The sequence below is a fragment of the Solanum dulcamara genome, chromosome 12 (genome assembly GCF_947179165.1).
Source record: "Solanum dulcamara chromosome 12, daSolDulc1.2, whole genome shotgun sequence".
Lineage (NCBI taxonomy): Eukaryota > Viridiplantae > Streptophyta > Magnoliopsida > Solanales > Solanaceae > Solanum > Solanum dulcamara.
Genome location: NC_077248.1, coordinates 58,932,214 through 58,948,342, shown reverse-complemented (window position 1 = coordinate 58,948,342; position 16,129 = coordinate 58,932,214). Strand labels below are relative to the sequence as shown.

Below are 16,129 nucleotides of genomic sequence, written 5' to 3'. Positions count from 1 at the left end.
GCAGAGTTAACTTCACTTGAAAAACGTGAAGTTTTCGGATCAATAATCCGAACACCTGAAGGTGTCAAGCCAGTAGGGCACAAATGAGTTTTTATGCATAAATAAAATGAAAAGGGTGAAGTCATAAGATATAAAGCACGACTTGTAGCCCAAGGTTTTTCGCAAAAGACCTGGCATTGACTATATGAAAATATATTTCCCTGTGGTGGATGCAATTACCTTCAGGTATCTAATGAATTTGGAAGTTTATGAAAAGCTTGAAATGCACTTAATGGACGTGGTCATTGCCTATTTATATGGCTCATTGGACCACGATATTTTTATAAAAATTCTCGAAGGGTTCAAATTGCCTGAAGCATACAAGAATTCTCGAGAAAATTGCTCAATAAAGCTTCAGAAAACCTTGTACGGAACCCGTGAGGTAATTCAGATCATCCCTAAACAATCAGGGCGAATGTGGTATAATTGTCTTAGCGAATATTTGCTTAAAGAAGGATATAAAAATGATCCAATTTGCCCTTGTGTCCTTATGAGAAGGCCTGGATCTGAATTTATCATAATAGTAGTATATGTTAATGATTTGAATATTATTGGAACTCCGAAAGAACTTTCAAAGGCAGTAAAATATCTGAAAAGGGAGTTTGAAATGAAAGACCTTGGAAAGATAAAATTTTGTCTTGGTCTACAAATTAAACATTTTACAAATGGGATATTTGTCCATTAGTCAACATATACTGAAAATATTTTAAAGAGGTTTTATATGGATAAAGCACATCTATTGAGTACCCCAATAATTGTGAGATCTCTTGATATTAATAAAGATCCATTTCGACCTTATGAAAATGATGAAGAGCTTGTTGGTGCTGAAATACCATACCTTAGTACAATTGGTGCATTAATGTATCTTGCCAATAATTCTAGACCAGATATAGCTTTCTCAGTAAACTTGTTAGCAAAATTTAGTTCTTCTCCAACGCGCAGACACTGGAATGGAATTAAGCATATTTTCAGATACCTCCGAGGGACCATTGATATGGGATTGTTTTACTCAAATGAATCCACATCACCATTGATTAGTTACGCAAATGCGGAATATTTGTCTGATCCCCATAAAGATCGATTGCATATAGGCTATTTATTTACGTGTGGCGGTACATCTATATCATGGCGTTCAACAAAGCAAACTATGGTTGTCACTTCTTCAAATCATGCAGAGATAATAGTCATCCATGAAGCAAGTCGAGAATGTGTTTGGTTAAGATCAATAACTCAACACATTCAAAAAACATGCGGCCTTTCTTTGAAAAGAGACGTACCAACAATATTGTATGAAGACAATGTTGCATGTATAGCTCAATTGAAGGAAGGATACATTAAAGGAGACAGAACAAAAAATATTTCACCAAAATTTTTTTTTACTCATGATCTTCAAAAGAAGGGTGAAATAGATGTCCAACAAGTTCGTTCAAGTGACAATTTAGCAGATATGTTACCAACGCATTGCCAACTTCAACCTTTGAGAAAATGAGATACAAAATTGGAATGCGTCGTCTTCGAGATATTAAGTGATGTTTTCATCAGGAGCAGCAAAATACGCGTTGTACTCTTTTTCCCTTAGCCAAGGTTTTATCCCACTGAATTTTCTTGGTAAGGTTTTTAATGAGACAGCACTCAAGGCGTATTACCAGATGTGTGTACTCTTTTTCCTTCACTAGGCTTTTTCCCACTGAATTTTTCCTAGTAAGGTTTTAACGAGGCACAACATCTATGGATGTTTAGAATAACTATGTATATTGTTTCTTGTAAAGTTTTTAATGAGACACATTTTACGTGGACACCCAAGGAAGAGTGTTATCAACCAAACTAATGGTTGTCCACTTTGCATAAGTGGATAGTCCTCTATTTTCTTTAGTGGGCAACTTACCCACCAATTTTTTTTCTTCCACTTACATATGGATATAAATAGCCTTCTTTTTCAATGTAAAGATGATATAATTACTGCAATACACAGCAAACGTTTTTTCCTTTGTTCTCCTTTCTTATCTTTTACTCTAGCCTCCTTATTTTGTTGTATTTCATAACATATAATCAATTCTATGTCAAATATTTGGTCAAGAAGTCATTTGTATTCTTGACCCTTTTACAAAACTAGGTTAGGTCCAGAAAGGGAGATTTAATTATCACAACAAACAAATTCAGAAGATGATAGGACCTCCATACAACTAAATATCATAAAAGGGCCTTTTATGCTTTTTAAGTTTTATAATAACATCCTTTGAATTAAAAAATAATAATCATAAAAGGCTAAACATGACTACTTTGGGGGGGCCGGCGGGGTGGGTGTAGGGAATTTATGTATTTTTCCTAGTATTTATATTGAAATACTTCATATATATATATATATATATATATTCATTACATATTTATAGAAATATTTATTTGTGAGCATAAACTACATAAAATGAACCAAATTGTGAAACTATTTATCAAAATGGACCAACCCAATCTATTTAGGCTTATTGAACCAGCGGTCCAAATTATTTATCTGCTTACCCCACTTTCTCCTCTTTTATTTTTTGCATGATGTTAGCATTGCATCAATATCACTACTATGAATTAATTCTACTCTGTTAGTATAGTGATACAATATCAATATTATATAGGACTGAGTTTAATCCTCTGTGATACTCCGTCAGTATATTGATACATTATCGGTATCATATATTAGGCTCTTTTTTAAAGAAATAAATAAGAAACAATTAAGAGAAAATTATTAAAGTCATAATCTTATGTAGATATACCATAATGATATCATGGATGATTGGATAATCTCATCAAATGACTGAAGCAAAACTCAATGAATACACTGTTCAATTACCCTCTGATACCATCAGAATATATTATACTTTGATGGTATCAAGGAGGAAGAAGCAGTCTACTCTTTGATACCGTCAAAATATATTCATATATTGTAATATACTGTAATGGTATTAGAGAAGAAAAAAAGGGTGAGCGCTAATATTAGCGCGCGAATAAAAATAAATATATGTCATTTTAAAATTAAAAAAGGGTATGATAGTAATGAATCATTTAAGGGTATATATTTTAATTTTGGAGGGTATAAGTGTTCTTATCTCTTGTTATTATACATTAATCTGAGATTGTGGTAATAAAATATTACAAATTCATGTCTTGTTTATCTAAAAGTAGCTTGAGAACACTTAAATTGGGCTTTTTTCTTTTTCAGAAGGTTATGGGAATGTTCTTCCGGTAAAAGAACTGTCCAGAAGGCCCACCTTCAGGCAAAAGGGCCAAACCAACTGGGCCTTTAGCAGCTTCTTCTGGAGTCATAGGCCCAGTATTACAAGTAATATCTGTCTTAGTAAAGCCAGGACAAATGCAGTTGACACATATAGAAGAATACTTTTGGGCCACAATTCTTGTGTATGCATTCATAGCCACTTTTGACACTATATAAGCTGCAAGATCAGTAGGCCAACCTTTTTCTTCTAATAGACCCTCCTTGAAGCACATACGAAACTCATTCACTATTTCATCCACTTTTTCTGTTGTAAGACTATTCTCATCACTTAAAGCCTTTATGGCCCATTCATTTGATATCAGCTGAAAATGTATATAAAAAAAAGTAAGAAAACAAAAGGATGATAAAGAGGCAAGGAAAAAAATAGTATTGTGAGTTGAAATTGCCACTTTCATTAATGGCATAGTCAAAAAATTTATTAAGGAGCTCAAAATACGAAGAAGTAAATATTGAAGAAGCTAAGAGAGGTTCAACATTTACTATACAACAACAAAGTGGGATGTGGAGAGGGTCTTACTACTCTATTTCCAGTAGATCATCATCTCAAGAAAAAACAGTCCAAAGCAATATAGAGAAATAAATAACTGAAATGAAGAAAGTCATTAAAAAAATATCATAGACAACTAACATCTCATCCTAAACAATAGTCATTATAGATAAAACAATAATTGAAGTATAAAGAAAACCACAGATAATAACCGAACTCAAAGGACAATCAAGTACAAGAGTAATACTATGACCAATAGTATACAGGAATAAGCAGGACAATCCTCAACTATCTAACTAACCTCTTACCCTAATTTGTGTCTTTCATAACCTCCTATATAAGGTTATATCCTCGTTAAAGTTGGAGTTGCGTCATGTCTTGTCTAATTAATCAACTCTTGTATCTTCCCAAAGGAAAAATGATCTCTCCAACACTACTTAGGCCTACCTCTATCTCTCTTGAAATCATTTATTACCAACCTTTCACACCTTTGCACCGGCATCCATCCATCTCTTTTACACATTCCCAAACCATCTGAGTCTCGTTTCTCACATCTTATCCTCTATTGAGGTCACTTCTGCCTTGTTCCGGATATCTTCATCCCTAATATTTTCTCTCATAGTTACACACACATCCATCTCATCATCCTCATGATCTCCACAACTTTCATCTTCTAGATGTGGAAATTTTTTGCTGACCAATACTCCGCTCCATACAAAATAGTCGATCTAACCACCGCTTTATATAACTAACTTTTAAGTCTTAGTGGCACCTTCTTATCACATAAGACTCTAGATGGGAGCCTTCATTTTATCCACCCTGTACCTATACGATGTGTCATGTCATCATTAATATCCGCATTTCATTGGATAATAGACCGAAGATACTTGAAACTTCCTCGATTGACTTGTGTATCAAGTCTCACTTCCACGTTAGCCTCAGGCAACACGTCACTGAACTTGCAGTCCAAGTAATTTTTTCCATTTTCAACATGTACTATATATACTGTGATTTTCCACCGAAGGAGATTCAGATGAACTCCCCGACTATACGTAGCTCTGCTCCTGACTTTTATAGAGCAAACTTGGATTAGCTAAATGCAGTGTTTTGAAAGGGGGGATGAGGCGAGGCGAGAAGTTTTATGCAGTATGGGACATGGAAAAAGCCTTAAACATAAGCGTAAGTCCTATAAATTTAGAGGACGTATATATTATGTATCTTTAATTTTATAATTTTATTACTAATATTCAATTTTATAATCTTATTATTAAGAAGTCTCGTATATCTTTAATTTTATAATTTTATTGCTAATAAAATTAAAGATACATGAGACTTCTTACGAATAAAATTATAAAATTAAAGAAAAACTAAAGAACTTTCAACAAACTATCAATTTTAGCAAGTCGTTATTAGTAAATGAGAAAAAATAAATATCGTACCTTTATCTTTCCAAGCAAAGAAGAAACATTAACAATCCTTGGTAAAGGAGACAAGAGGAGTAGTGGAATAAAGGCATCAATCATTGTTTTTGCTCCATAATAGTTGGTGCTCATACATTCTTCTGCCCATTCAAAATTCTCTATCAATTTTCCATTTGACTTTATTGGTGGAAGTTCATCCTCCTGCAATGGTATATTTCAGAATAAGAAAAGGTGTTTGGTTGTAGTTCTTGTATTGCAAACTCAAGCATTAATTAGCGTCGTGTAGTGGCGTGCAGAGAGTAGTCGTCTTGACATAAGTGACATCTAATTATTGGTTTGGACTTGGGCTTGACCAAATTTTAATTTTGTCTTACTTCTTCCAATCATCGAGTTTGATCAACTCGACTCTTTTTTTTGAATGGTAAAATTATTTCAAATATTTTAGTTGAAACAACTATGTACACATTTTTTCTAATTCTGAAGAATTTATTCAAACACACAATTTAGAGGAATATCATTAAATTCAGTTCACTAATCTAATAGAATAATCACATATTTATAAAATACGAACTGCACCAAACTAGTCAGTCTTTGGAAATTGAGAGAAGAAGAGAGGATCGTTAAAAGAAAGTTGAAATTCTCTCTTAAACAAGAAAAAGGCAATAACAACTCTATAACTTCATGTCTCTGATCTACCTAACCAACACTTAACATCATTATATTATTACCTTTTTTAGGTGTAAAAAACACTTTTGACTCCTCAATTATAAATAAATTTTAAATTTAATCCTTATAATAATTGATTATGCACAATTAATCTTTAATTACTTGAATGTTTATACTTTTGATCTTTTTGCTAGTAAATATTGAAAATATTCAAAATTATTAAACATTTCATAATTTAATTACATATATGTACTATATTAAGCACTACATATTTAAGGGTAACATATTTTTAAACATAGTCTAAATATAATATATTTCCTACATAGAGAAACAAAAAAACACATTTTAATTAATTAAAAATTAAAAGCTTTGATTCATATGTCGTAAGGATCAAAATCAAAATTTGTTAGTAAATTAGGGACAAAATGTTCTATTATCCATTGTTTTAATATATATTTTTTTAAATCAACGCACCATATAATATTATTATCAATCTTTAATAAATATTTCTCAAAAATATTTATAAATAAAGTAGTAACCTCAGTTGTGTCACTGAAACCTCTAAGGGATTCTCGTTCTATCGCCTCTGGAAGGACTGAAACATCTCCCTCTACCATTAATCCATTAACTCCTGCATTATTTACCTGCAAAATATCAACTTTAACAACGATCGATGAAGAAAAATACTTTAATTATAGACATTCCAATGAGCCTTTTCACATTAGATTTGCGAGAAAAAAGAATGAGATGATTTACTATCACACAATTATATAAAAAATTTATTTTAGAGCAAAAATTTTAAATCAATATCACTTAAATTTATCAATATTAATAATATTTATCAGATATTTATTTTAAATTCAATGAAATGATCTAAAATCTTTTAATAACACCTCTTAAAGAAATAAATTTGTGAACAAATATTGGACCCGTTGGATTTAAACTTGGAGATTTCTGCGGAATAATACATACCTTGTTTTTATTAGGATCGATGCGTTATCACCACCAATTGCCTTAGATTTCTTACAAGATCACTATGGAGTCTTGTATTATTTTTTACAACAACTATATTCTTTTATAGGACAATGTTGAGACTTGTAACTCTTGTTCATTAAAGAGTACTCTTGTTCATTAAAGAGTTACATCACCCCTTATCCCACAACTCCCACTTCATTCATGAATATATAACTCTTTCTCTTTTACTATAGGGAGTTATTTAGTGAAGTTTGTAACTTCCTTCATGAGTGAAGCAAGTTACTAGTCAATCCATCAATGGGTGTGTCTATTTTCAACATCTCCCACTCACACATGATGGGATGAATCACATAGAGCTTTGAAAAGTAAATTTTCTTTTAGACATTCAAATCGAGTGTGTTGTCGTGACCGCTCAGGTACTAAGTTTGGGAGCTCTTATACTATAAATCTTTTTCTGGATCAGCATAAGAGACTACTACCCTTTATGATCATTTATGATATCTTATCATGTTATATAAAGTGCCTTAGATGTCCTAGACATGTCTATATACACATGTAGCTTCTTTAACCCTCTTGCCATCTACAATTTTACTATGCCTGTGTTCACACTTACGATGCCAACTAAAATAGGCTTCATAATGCGCCGGTCTCAGACACAAGCATAATGTGTATATATTTGACATGATCTTTCTTCTGCCTACATATCACTAAGATCAAGACTAATTGTTTTTCTAGTATTAATCCTTCAGGTTGCATTTTCATAACCTTTAGATTCATACTAAAGTAGCATACACTAACCCATTACCTCATGCAGTATGAAATGCATGTTACGGTGTGCCTCTGATTCCATCAGAGTGTATGTCGATTTTTATTTCGCTACACCGTACAGATTTTGGTCCGAGTAAATTATTTACTTGACCTGAGTTCTACTACTCTTCTAGATTTTTAGAGGAGATATCACATCTGGCTACAAGTATTATGGATGGTGGAAATCCATAATTTTGATCCTTTTATTTTTTTACATTTCTTTCGAATCTCATCCTAGTCTTTTACTAGGGCGACATTAAATGATATATTCTTACTCGAAGGTGCCATATTTATTAGCTTATTCTTTTAGCGCTAAGAAACATGAATGTATCATCATGGCTCGCTTTTCATAAGCGCCCAAGGCGGTTGCTCATGTGAGAAAGCCAACCTTATCCACCAGTGGCGGAACCAGGATTTTTAATAAGGGGGTTCAAAATCTAAAAAGGTAGACACACGAACTAGTCGAAGGGGGTTCGACATCTACTATTTATACATAAAAAATATTTTAATCATGTATAAATAGTATAATTTTTTACCGAAGGGGGTTCAGATGAACCCCCTTGATACATGTTGGGTCCGCCCCTATTATCAACTTGTACGACATACTCTAGTATTGTGTTTGTGCTAATCAATAATGTATAAAATAATCATGATTTTTTTTTGCATTGTTGTAAAAATAAATATCCATCCATTATGATCACGATGTTCAAATAACAAAATATATCATTTTACATCCCACACAAGCCTAGACATTTCACATGTTTAACAAACACATCTCTAGGTATTGGCTTTGTTAAGGGATCTGCTACCATCTTATGCGTAGAAATGTACTGTAAAGTGATTTCCTTATGTGCTATGATGTCTCTAACAAAATTATACTTTGTATCTATGTGCTTGGTATTATTATGATACTTAGGGTCTTTAGTATAAGCCAGCGCTGCTTGACTATCACAAAATATTTGCACTAGGTCCATCGGCCTGCTAATGATCCCTAAGTGTTTCATGAATCTCTTTAGCCACACAACTTCTTGTACTGCTGCAGAGCATGTAATAAACTCTGCTTCCATAGTTGATAAGCTATGCATGTTTGTTTCTTGCTACTCTATGAAATGGTACCATTATTAAGCAAAATCACATAACCAGAAGTTTTCTTTCATCCAAATCTCCACCCCAATCAGCATCAGAGTAACCCACCAACTGTAAGTCACTCCCTTGATAACATAATTTGTAACCAACAGTGCTCCTTAAGTATTTCAAGATTCTCTTAACGGCTTTCCAATGTGTTTGTCCGGATTTGACAGATAACGACTTATTAGACCCACTACATAGCAAATGTCGGGACGTGTACACAATATTGCATACATTAAACTCTCAATTGCACTTGAATATGGGACCCTTTTCATGACATCTTTTTCACTTTAAGTTTTGGGACATGTTTTAAGGCCCAAATTCTCACCTTTAGCTATAGGAGTATATATTGGTTTATAGTCTTTCATCTTGAATCGTTCAAGAATTCGTTCAATATATAATTCTTGTGATAGAGCTAATAAATTATTAGAATGATCTCTATGAATTTTAACTCCAAGGATGTATTCTGCTCATCCCATGTCCTTCATTTAAAAATTGAGGGACAACCAACTTTTTTTAGCCTTTACAAAAGTAAGACTATTTTCAGCTAATATCACAAAATCAGTTTCAGACCGTTTCATATACACACAATGGTCTTCATCGATCATATTAAAGTCATAAGACATAATAGCTCGATGAAATCGTAAGTACCATTGCCTAGATGATTGTTTAAGTCCATAAATAGACCTTTTGAGCTTGCAAACTTTGCGCTCTTGACCATTTTGGATGAAACCTAAAGGTTGTTCCATATAAATTTCTTCATCTGGTTCTCCGTTGAGAAATGCAGTCTTTACATCCATTTGATATAACTCCAAATTCATACTTGCAACTATAGCTAGAATTAGTCTAATAGAGCTAAATCTCACAACTGGAGAGAAAGTATTTTCATAATCAATACCCTCTTGTTGTGTGTATTCCTTAGGCACCAAACGGGCCTAGCGTTCAATTAAACCATCTGCCTTTTCTTTTTTTAAAATTTTGAGAACCCATTTATTTCCAATTGCCTTTAGGTTTGACGGAAGATCAACCAAATTCCAAACATGATTTGTCTTCATGTACTCCATTTCCTCTTCCATGGCTTTCATCCACTTATCCTTAGTAGGGCCTAAAAGAGCCTCTTGAAATGAATTAGGCTCTTCATCATCTTGTGGAGTAACTATTAATGCTTCCCCTTCGATATTAAATCAACATCGGGGAACAGTTTCTCGTGTATTCCTACACACCTGTGTCTCTTGTGGAATATCTATAAATGAGTAATTCTCCCTCTTGGATCAATAAGAGAAGGTACAACTTCTTGTTCCTCACTCCTTTGATCTTGAATATTCTCTTGTTGGTCCACAACTTCATAAAATGACACAATTCTATCAATATCACCCTTACTAGGAAATTCTGTCTCTATAAATGTAGCATCTCGTAACTCAAGCTCTATTATACTTCCATCTTCATTTTCTCCTATGAAGATATAACCATTTGATTGCATTGAATAGCCAATGAAGATGCATTTTTTGCCCCTAGGGCCTAACTTCCCATATTTATGAGAAGAATCATGCACGTATGTTGCAGACCCCTAAAGTCGCAATATATTTAAGTCAGGTTTTCTACATGTTCATAATTGATAGGGTGTAGAAGCAACAGATTAGAGGGCACACAATTAAGCACAAAAGTTGTAGACATCAATGCATCTCCCCAAAAAGGAAATTGGCAAATTAGCCTGCGCCATCATAGACCTAACCATTTCAAGCAAAGTTCTATTTCTGCGCTTGGCTACTCCATTTTGTTGAGGAGTTTATGAAATTGTTATCTTTCTTGCAATTTGTTTTTTGTCACATAGATCCTTAAATTGATACAATAGATACTCACGTCCATGATCAGTTCTTAAAGCTTTTATTCTTAAGTTTAATTGATTCCCCATCAAATTCATAAATTGTCTAAAGCATTCCAATGCTTCTGACTTATGGGAGATCAAATAAACATGACCGTGACGAGTATAATCATATATAAATGTGATGAAATATGAAGCTCCATGCCTCGCCCATAGGACCACATATATCCGAATGGATTAGTTGCAATGGAAACTCAGCTCTAGTTCTCTTTCCAAATGGTTTTCTAGTTGTTTTTCCTGCTAGACAGTGTTCACAGATTGGCATTTCAATTTTAGTTAAGGACCCCAATAATTCTTCTTTTGCCAGTCTATTCATTCTTTCAAGGCCTATATGTCCAAGTCTAGCATGCCAAATATTTAAATCTAAAATAAGAGTTGTTAAAGCAAAACAACCGTGATTATTAGATATATAATTAAAACCACAAATTGTGTTCAATACAATAAAACCATAAAAAAGTAACCAGAATCATAATATTCAGTGCGATGAATTGAATAATGTCAACAGAATTATTGTGAAAATTAGTACTGAAATTTAATTTAAGAAGAGAAACAATTGAAACTGAATTTCGCTGAATGTCTGGAACATATAAGACATCTTGTAGGAGAAGGATTCATCCACCATGCAACTCTAGTTTGCATATTCCGATCCCTTTCACTTCAATTGATGCATTGTTGCCTACATAAAGCCATCTGCTTCTAGAAGGCAGCCGACGGTATTCAAGAAATGATCCTTTATCTTTTGCTACATGGTCGGGGGCACCTGAGTCTACAGTCCACAAAGTATTAGTATCTGCCATTAATGCAGTACTAGAGACATAAGCAAAATGAGGAGTTTCAGTGCATGATGTTACCTTATTCTATTTTGGGCAATCCCGCGCAAAATGGCTCATCTTGCCAGTCCATCTTGTGGCAAGAATAACACTCTACTTTGGTCATATCAATCTTTTTAACACCACGTTTTCCTCTCTTCTTAAATTGAGATTTACCCTTTCTTGTTCTTCCATGGTTTCTTGTTCTTGTTCTTTCGCTTAGGATTAGAAGTCCCAGCGAATTCAGCTAGAAAAGCTTGATCAGTTGTTTTAGAAGCGTCACGACGCTCATCTTCAAGAATAAGATGGTGCTCAATGTCTTCAAAAGACTTGATTCTTTCATTGTGGGTCATATGAATTTTCATATATTCCTAACTAGCAGGAAGAGATCTTATAACAGCTTGCACTTATGTTCATCAGAAAGATTATGACCAGCTGATTTTAGTTCTCGTATCATATTTGACATCTTTATGAAATGCTGCCTTATCGATGAATTAAGGCGCAATCTATAAGTGTCAAACTTGATGGTCAACCTCCTAAGTTTTGTAACAGAAGTGCCACCAAACTTATCTTTCAGTGCAATCCACATGGTTTGGGCCATTGGATAAGATTCAAACTCACACATGAGATCATTAGCCATACTACTGAACAACGTTATGCGAGCAGTACTATTCTTTTTCTTCCAAACTTGAAAAATTTCAAGATTTTTCTCATGTTGTTAGGTGTCTTCACCCACCAGCTCAACCATCACATGGTTTAGGGACTTCAAAACCTCTTGCTCTTCAAGGATGTATTGAATTTTACAGTGCCAAATGTCATAATGATCATCGTTCAATTTTTCACCCTTATTCAATTCAGTGATGATAGTCTTTGAAGCTATTTTATAAACTTATCTACGCACATAGAAGACATAGCACAAATAAGCACAAAAACACAATATTTTTATTTGCTGGAAAATCGCATCTAAGTTAATATTACTTAGCTAGAGGCATAAGTTCAAAAATCTATGTTTGTCTTACTTTCATCAAATGTAACCTTAAGTACACCAATATTATTTTTTCAAAATTAATTTTGCGCAAATAAATTATGATAGATAAAAAAATGTCTATCAATAAAAACTCCCACTCAAAAATAATATATTAGAATCTAGAATTTTAAGTTTGTAATGTGCGTCAAAATGCACATAAATATATCAAAGAAACCTGATCAAATGTCCTTCAAAACGATATATAAACTATTAAAAAAATAACAAAATTTGACAAGTCATTTTTTTTCATTGAAATTTGTCTAGAAAACTTTTAGAATTTAAAATTTTAAGATTATGTTTTCAAGCAGTTAATTTTCTGCATTCATATCTCCTTTATTCAATATCATAAAATTACAAATAATATATCGTTGGAAAGCATTTGAAAATATCTTTCCAGTGATATTTGGCTTGCACACATTGGAAGCCCAAAGAGGGAGAAAATAAGTTTGAAATTTGGAGACGGGAAAGTGAAAAGTGGTCTGCTCTAGTCCCCTACGATAAGGATGAGAAAAGGCCAAATCATGCTGAAATTTTCAGTTTTCTTTCTTTGGCAGCCAACTTTCAACACTCATATCTCCTTCATCCGATATCAAAATTTCATAAATAATATATAGATGGAAAGCTATTGAAAACATCTTTCCATTGATGTATGATTCATTCAGTTTGGCAGTACACACTAGGAAAAGCTTTTAGAAATGCTATAAAATTGAAAAATTCGTCTTTCACTAAATTTTAATATGCAATGATGAAAGATAAGCACATCTAACAAACTTTGCTCTGATACCAACATTGGATTTAAACTTGGAGATTTATGCGGAATAATACATACCTTCTTTCTAATAGGATGGATGCGTTATGATCACTAATTGTCTTAGCAGTTTCTTACAAGATTACTATGGATTCTTGTATTATTTTTCACAACAACTATACTCTTTTATCTAAGGAACTCTCTCAATGTGTTTTGTGTTGTCTTTGGATGAGCTCAAGTCCTCCCTTTTATAGGATAATATTGAGACTTGTAACTATTGTTCATTAAAGAGTTACATCACCCCTTATCTCATAACTTCCACTTCATTCATGAATACATAACTCTTCCTCTTTTACTATAGGTGGTTATTTAGTGAAGTTTGTAACTTCCTTCATGAATGAAGCAAGTTACTAGGCAACTCATCAATTGATGTATCTATTTCCAACAGGACCCGTGCATAGCACAAGTTTTTTCGTAACTAGTTAATAATATCAAAATTAGTTACAAGGAAATTTGTGTATTACTTTATGCACGATTTAATTATTCATGTATTAATTATGTCATCTGTATTCTGCATGAAATAACATATAAATTTTTCTTATAACTTATACATATATTGATTATGCGTATTTCTAAATTACAAGACAAATACCGTATTAATTTTATACATACCAAAGATATATTACCAAACATAGTATTACTTATGCAGAATATAATCATTAAGAGATCGCTTGATTTGCAAACTAAATTAATTATCCTGGGATCATAATCCTAGAACTACTTATCTCACCTGGAAGGTTAGATAAGATAATTCCAAGTTGGAATAGTCTAACTTGACAAGCTACGAAAATTGGTCCACTCCTTCAATTTGAAAAAGAAGCCTCGTCCAAGGATATATGTATAGTAAGATGATAAAAAATTTAATATTTTTAATTAAAAAATTTGAACTTAAAATCATCTTTAGTAAGAAAGACTTTTCAATTCTCTAAAGTGAAATTAATGAAATATTTATAAATATTTCACCATTAATCTAATTATTATTGTATATTATTTTAGAGTAACCGTAAAAATTATAAATTATAAATTCTGAATTAATTTCTGAATAAATATATTTATATAATAATTTGTTTATTTTTAATGAATCTTGTATTAAACTATATTAATTTAGCTTTAAAAATTCACTAAATTTAAAGTGAAAGATGCTACATAAATTAAAACAGATACAATACACTGTAATTTATAAAAGACTTAATCTTTTACACATAAAGATATGGATGGGAACTAATGTTGGTACCAACACTAGGTTTGTCTTATTTTAACTTGACACAAAATTTTAAAAAAGTAAAAGAAAATGTATTTTTTTGATCATATTGATTTGAAATTTTTTTTTACAATTTCTAATACTTTTCGTATAATTTTTAAATATATAAATTTTTATTTTAAAATATTAAATTAATATAATCTAATTTATCTTTAAAATTTAATTAAAGTGACATTCAAAAAACACAACATAACAACTTAAAAAAACAGAGAGAGTATGTCAAAAAATGTACTAAGATGACTTTCAACCCTATGATATTAAAGATAACATATAAAAAGTTGCTGAAGATGTTTTTTTAATTAAAAAAAAAGGAGTAATTAATTCCCATTTGAGAACACACACACTGACACACATATATGTTTGTTTTCTATATTTAGGTTGATACAAAAAAAGTAGTTATAGATGATTTACCAGAATATCAAGCTTTCCATAATTAGATCTGATGAAGTTGACTAAAGAAGAAACACTTTGTAGATCCATAACATCAACTTGATGAAACACAACAAGAGAAGAAGATTCTTGTTGCAGCTTTTGAACAGCTTCTTTTCCTCTTTTTTCATTTCTAGCTGTTAATACAACCATTACTCCTTTTTCCATTAACTGTTTACAGATCTCATATCCTATTCCTTTATTTCCCCCTGTAACTACTCCAATTATATTCCTGAAAAACACACACAAATTATATTAATTATATACTCAAAAAGAGAAACAGAGATTTATAATTTGGAAGACAAATTAAAAAAGAAAAAGACTTGCTTTCTTATGGCCAACTCTTCTGCCATTTTTATTTTCTTTCTTCTTCTCTATGACTCTCTGTTGGATGTGCAGAGCTGCAAGGTGGGTATATATATATATATACTAGTGTGGAAAAATATGTGCTACGTAGGAGCTCAATATTTGTTCACAATTTTGTTGATTTAATATAAGCTATATATATATATATATATTTGTGTAGTAATAAATTATCTTATTAAGAATATTTGATAAATTTTAATTGGTGTCGTTTAAATAATTTTAAATTTTTTTCTCTAAAATAAATTATACATATATTTTTGTGCTAGTAAATTATCTCATTTTTTTTCCAAAAATCTAATAGGAGGGTGCCCATTAGAATATCCATAATTGAAGTATTTTTTTCCTTCATCCATCATTGATTTTTTTACTCAAAATAGTTATAAAATTTATACAAATATTAGCGAGACACATTTCAAGTAATAAAGATACAATTAAAGAATATGAATTTAAAATTAAAGGATGTAGTTAAAATGAGTCCCGCAATTTTAAAAAAATTATACACTAATTAAATTTAAAGCAGAACAAAAAAATAGTTATATAAAACTTCTTCCGTGCTCAGCACGCACATTGATGGACTATTTGCCTGCTTCAGTTGTTCAACTCCCTCTTATAATCCTCTTATATATACCAGATACTGGAATTTGTGCTAGTATGGATCCTATTTATGTTATTATATTTGTCGCTATTTATGTGATACGAATAGAATTTGAGAAGTTATCCAAATTTTTATATAATTTTTTG

The 16,129-nt window shown here is 31.9% G+C and overlaps 1 protein-coding gene across 1 annotated transcript; it reads right to left on the bottom strand.

Annotated features, from left to right (window-relative positions):
* Nucleotides 1–3,077: 3,077 nt before the first annotated feature.
* LOC129877693 ((+)-neomenthol dehydrogenase-like) lies at nt 3,078–15,489 on the bottom strand. Its single transcript, XM_055953221.1, has 5 exons — nt 15,350–15,489; nt 15,005–15,254; nt 6,436–6,540; nt 5,249–5,431; nt 3,078–3,624 (listed from the first exon to the last, which is right to left on the bottom strand). The coding sequence occupies exons 1-5, from the start codon at nt 15,373–15,375 to the stop codon at nt 3,244–3,246; spliced, it is 945 nt and encodes a 314-aa protein (XP_055809196.1). The 5' UTR covers nt 15,376–15,489; the 3' UTR covers nt 3,078–3,243.
* Nucleotides 15,490–16,129: the final 640 nt, after the last annotated feature.

Coding starts and splice junctions, on each gene's coding strand:
- LOC129877693 (XM_055953221.1), bottom strand. CDS start 15,375: ATGGCAGAAGAGTTGGCCATAAGAAA. Junction 15,255..15,349: donor GAAGAGTTGGCCATAAGAAA/GCAAGTCTTTTT, acceptor TGTGTTTTTCAG/GAATATAATTGGAGTAGTTA. Junction 5,432..6,435: donor GTTTCAGTGACACAACTGAG/GTTACTACTTTA, acceptor ATACCATTGCAG/GAGGATGAACTTCCACCAAT.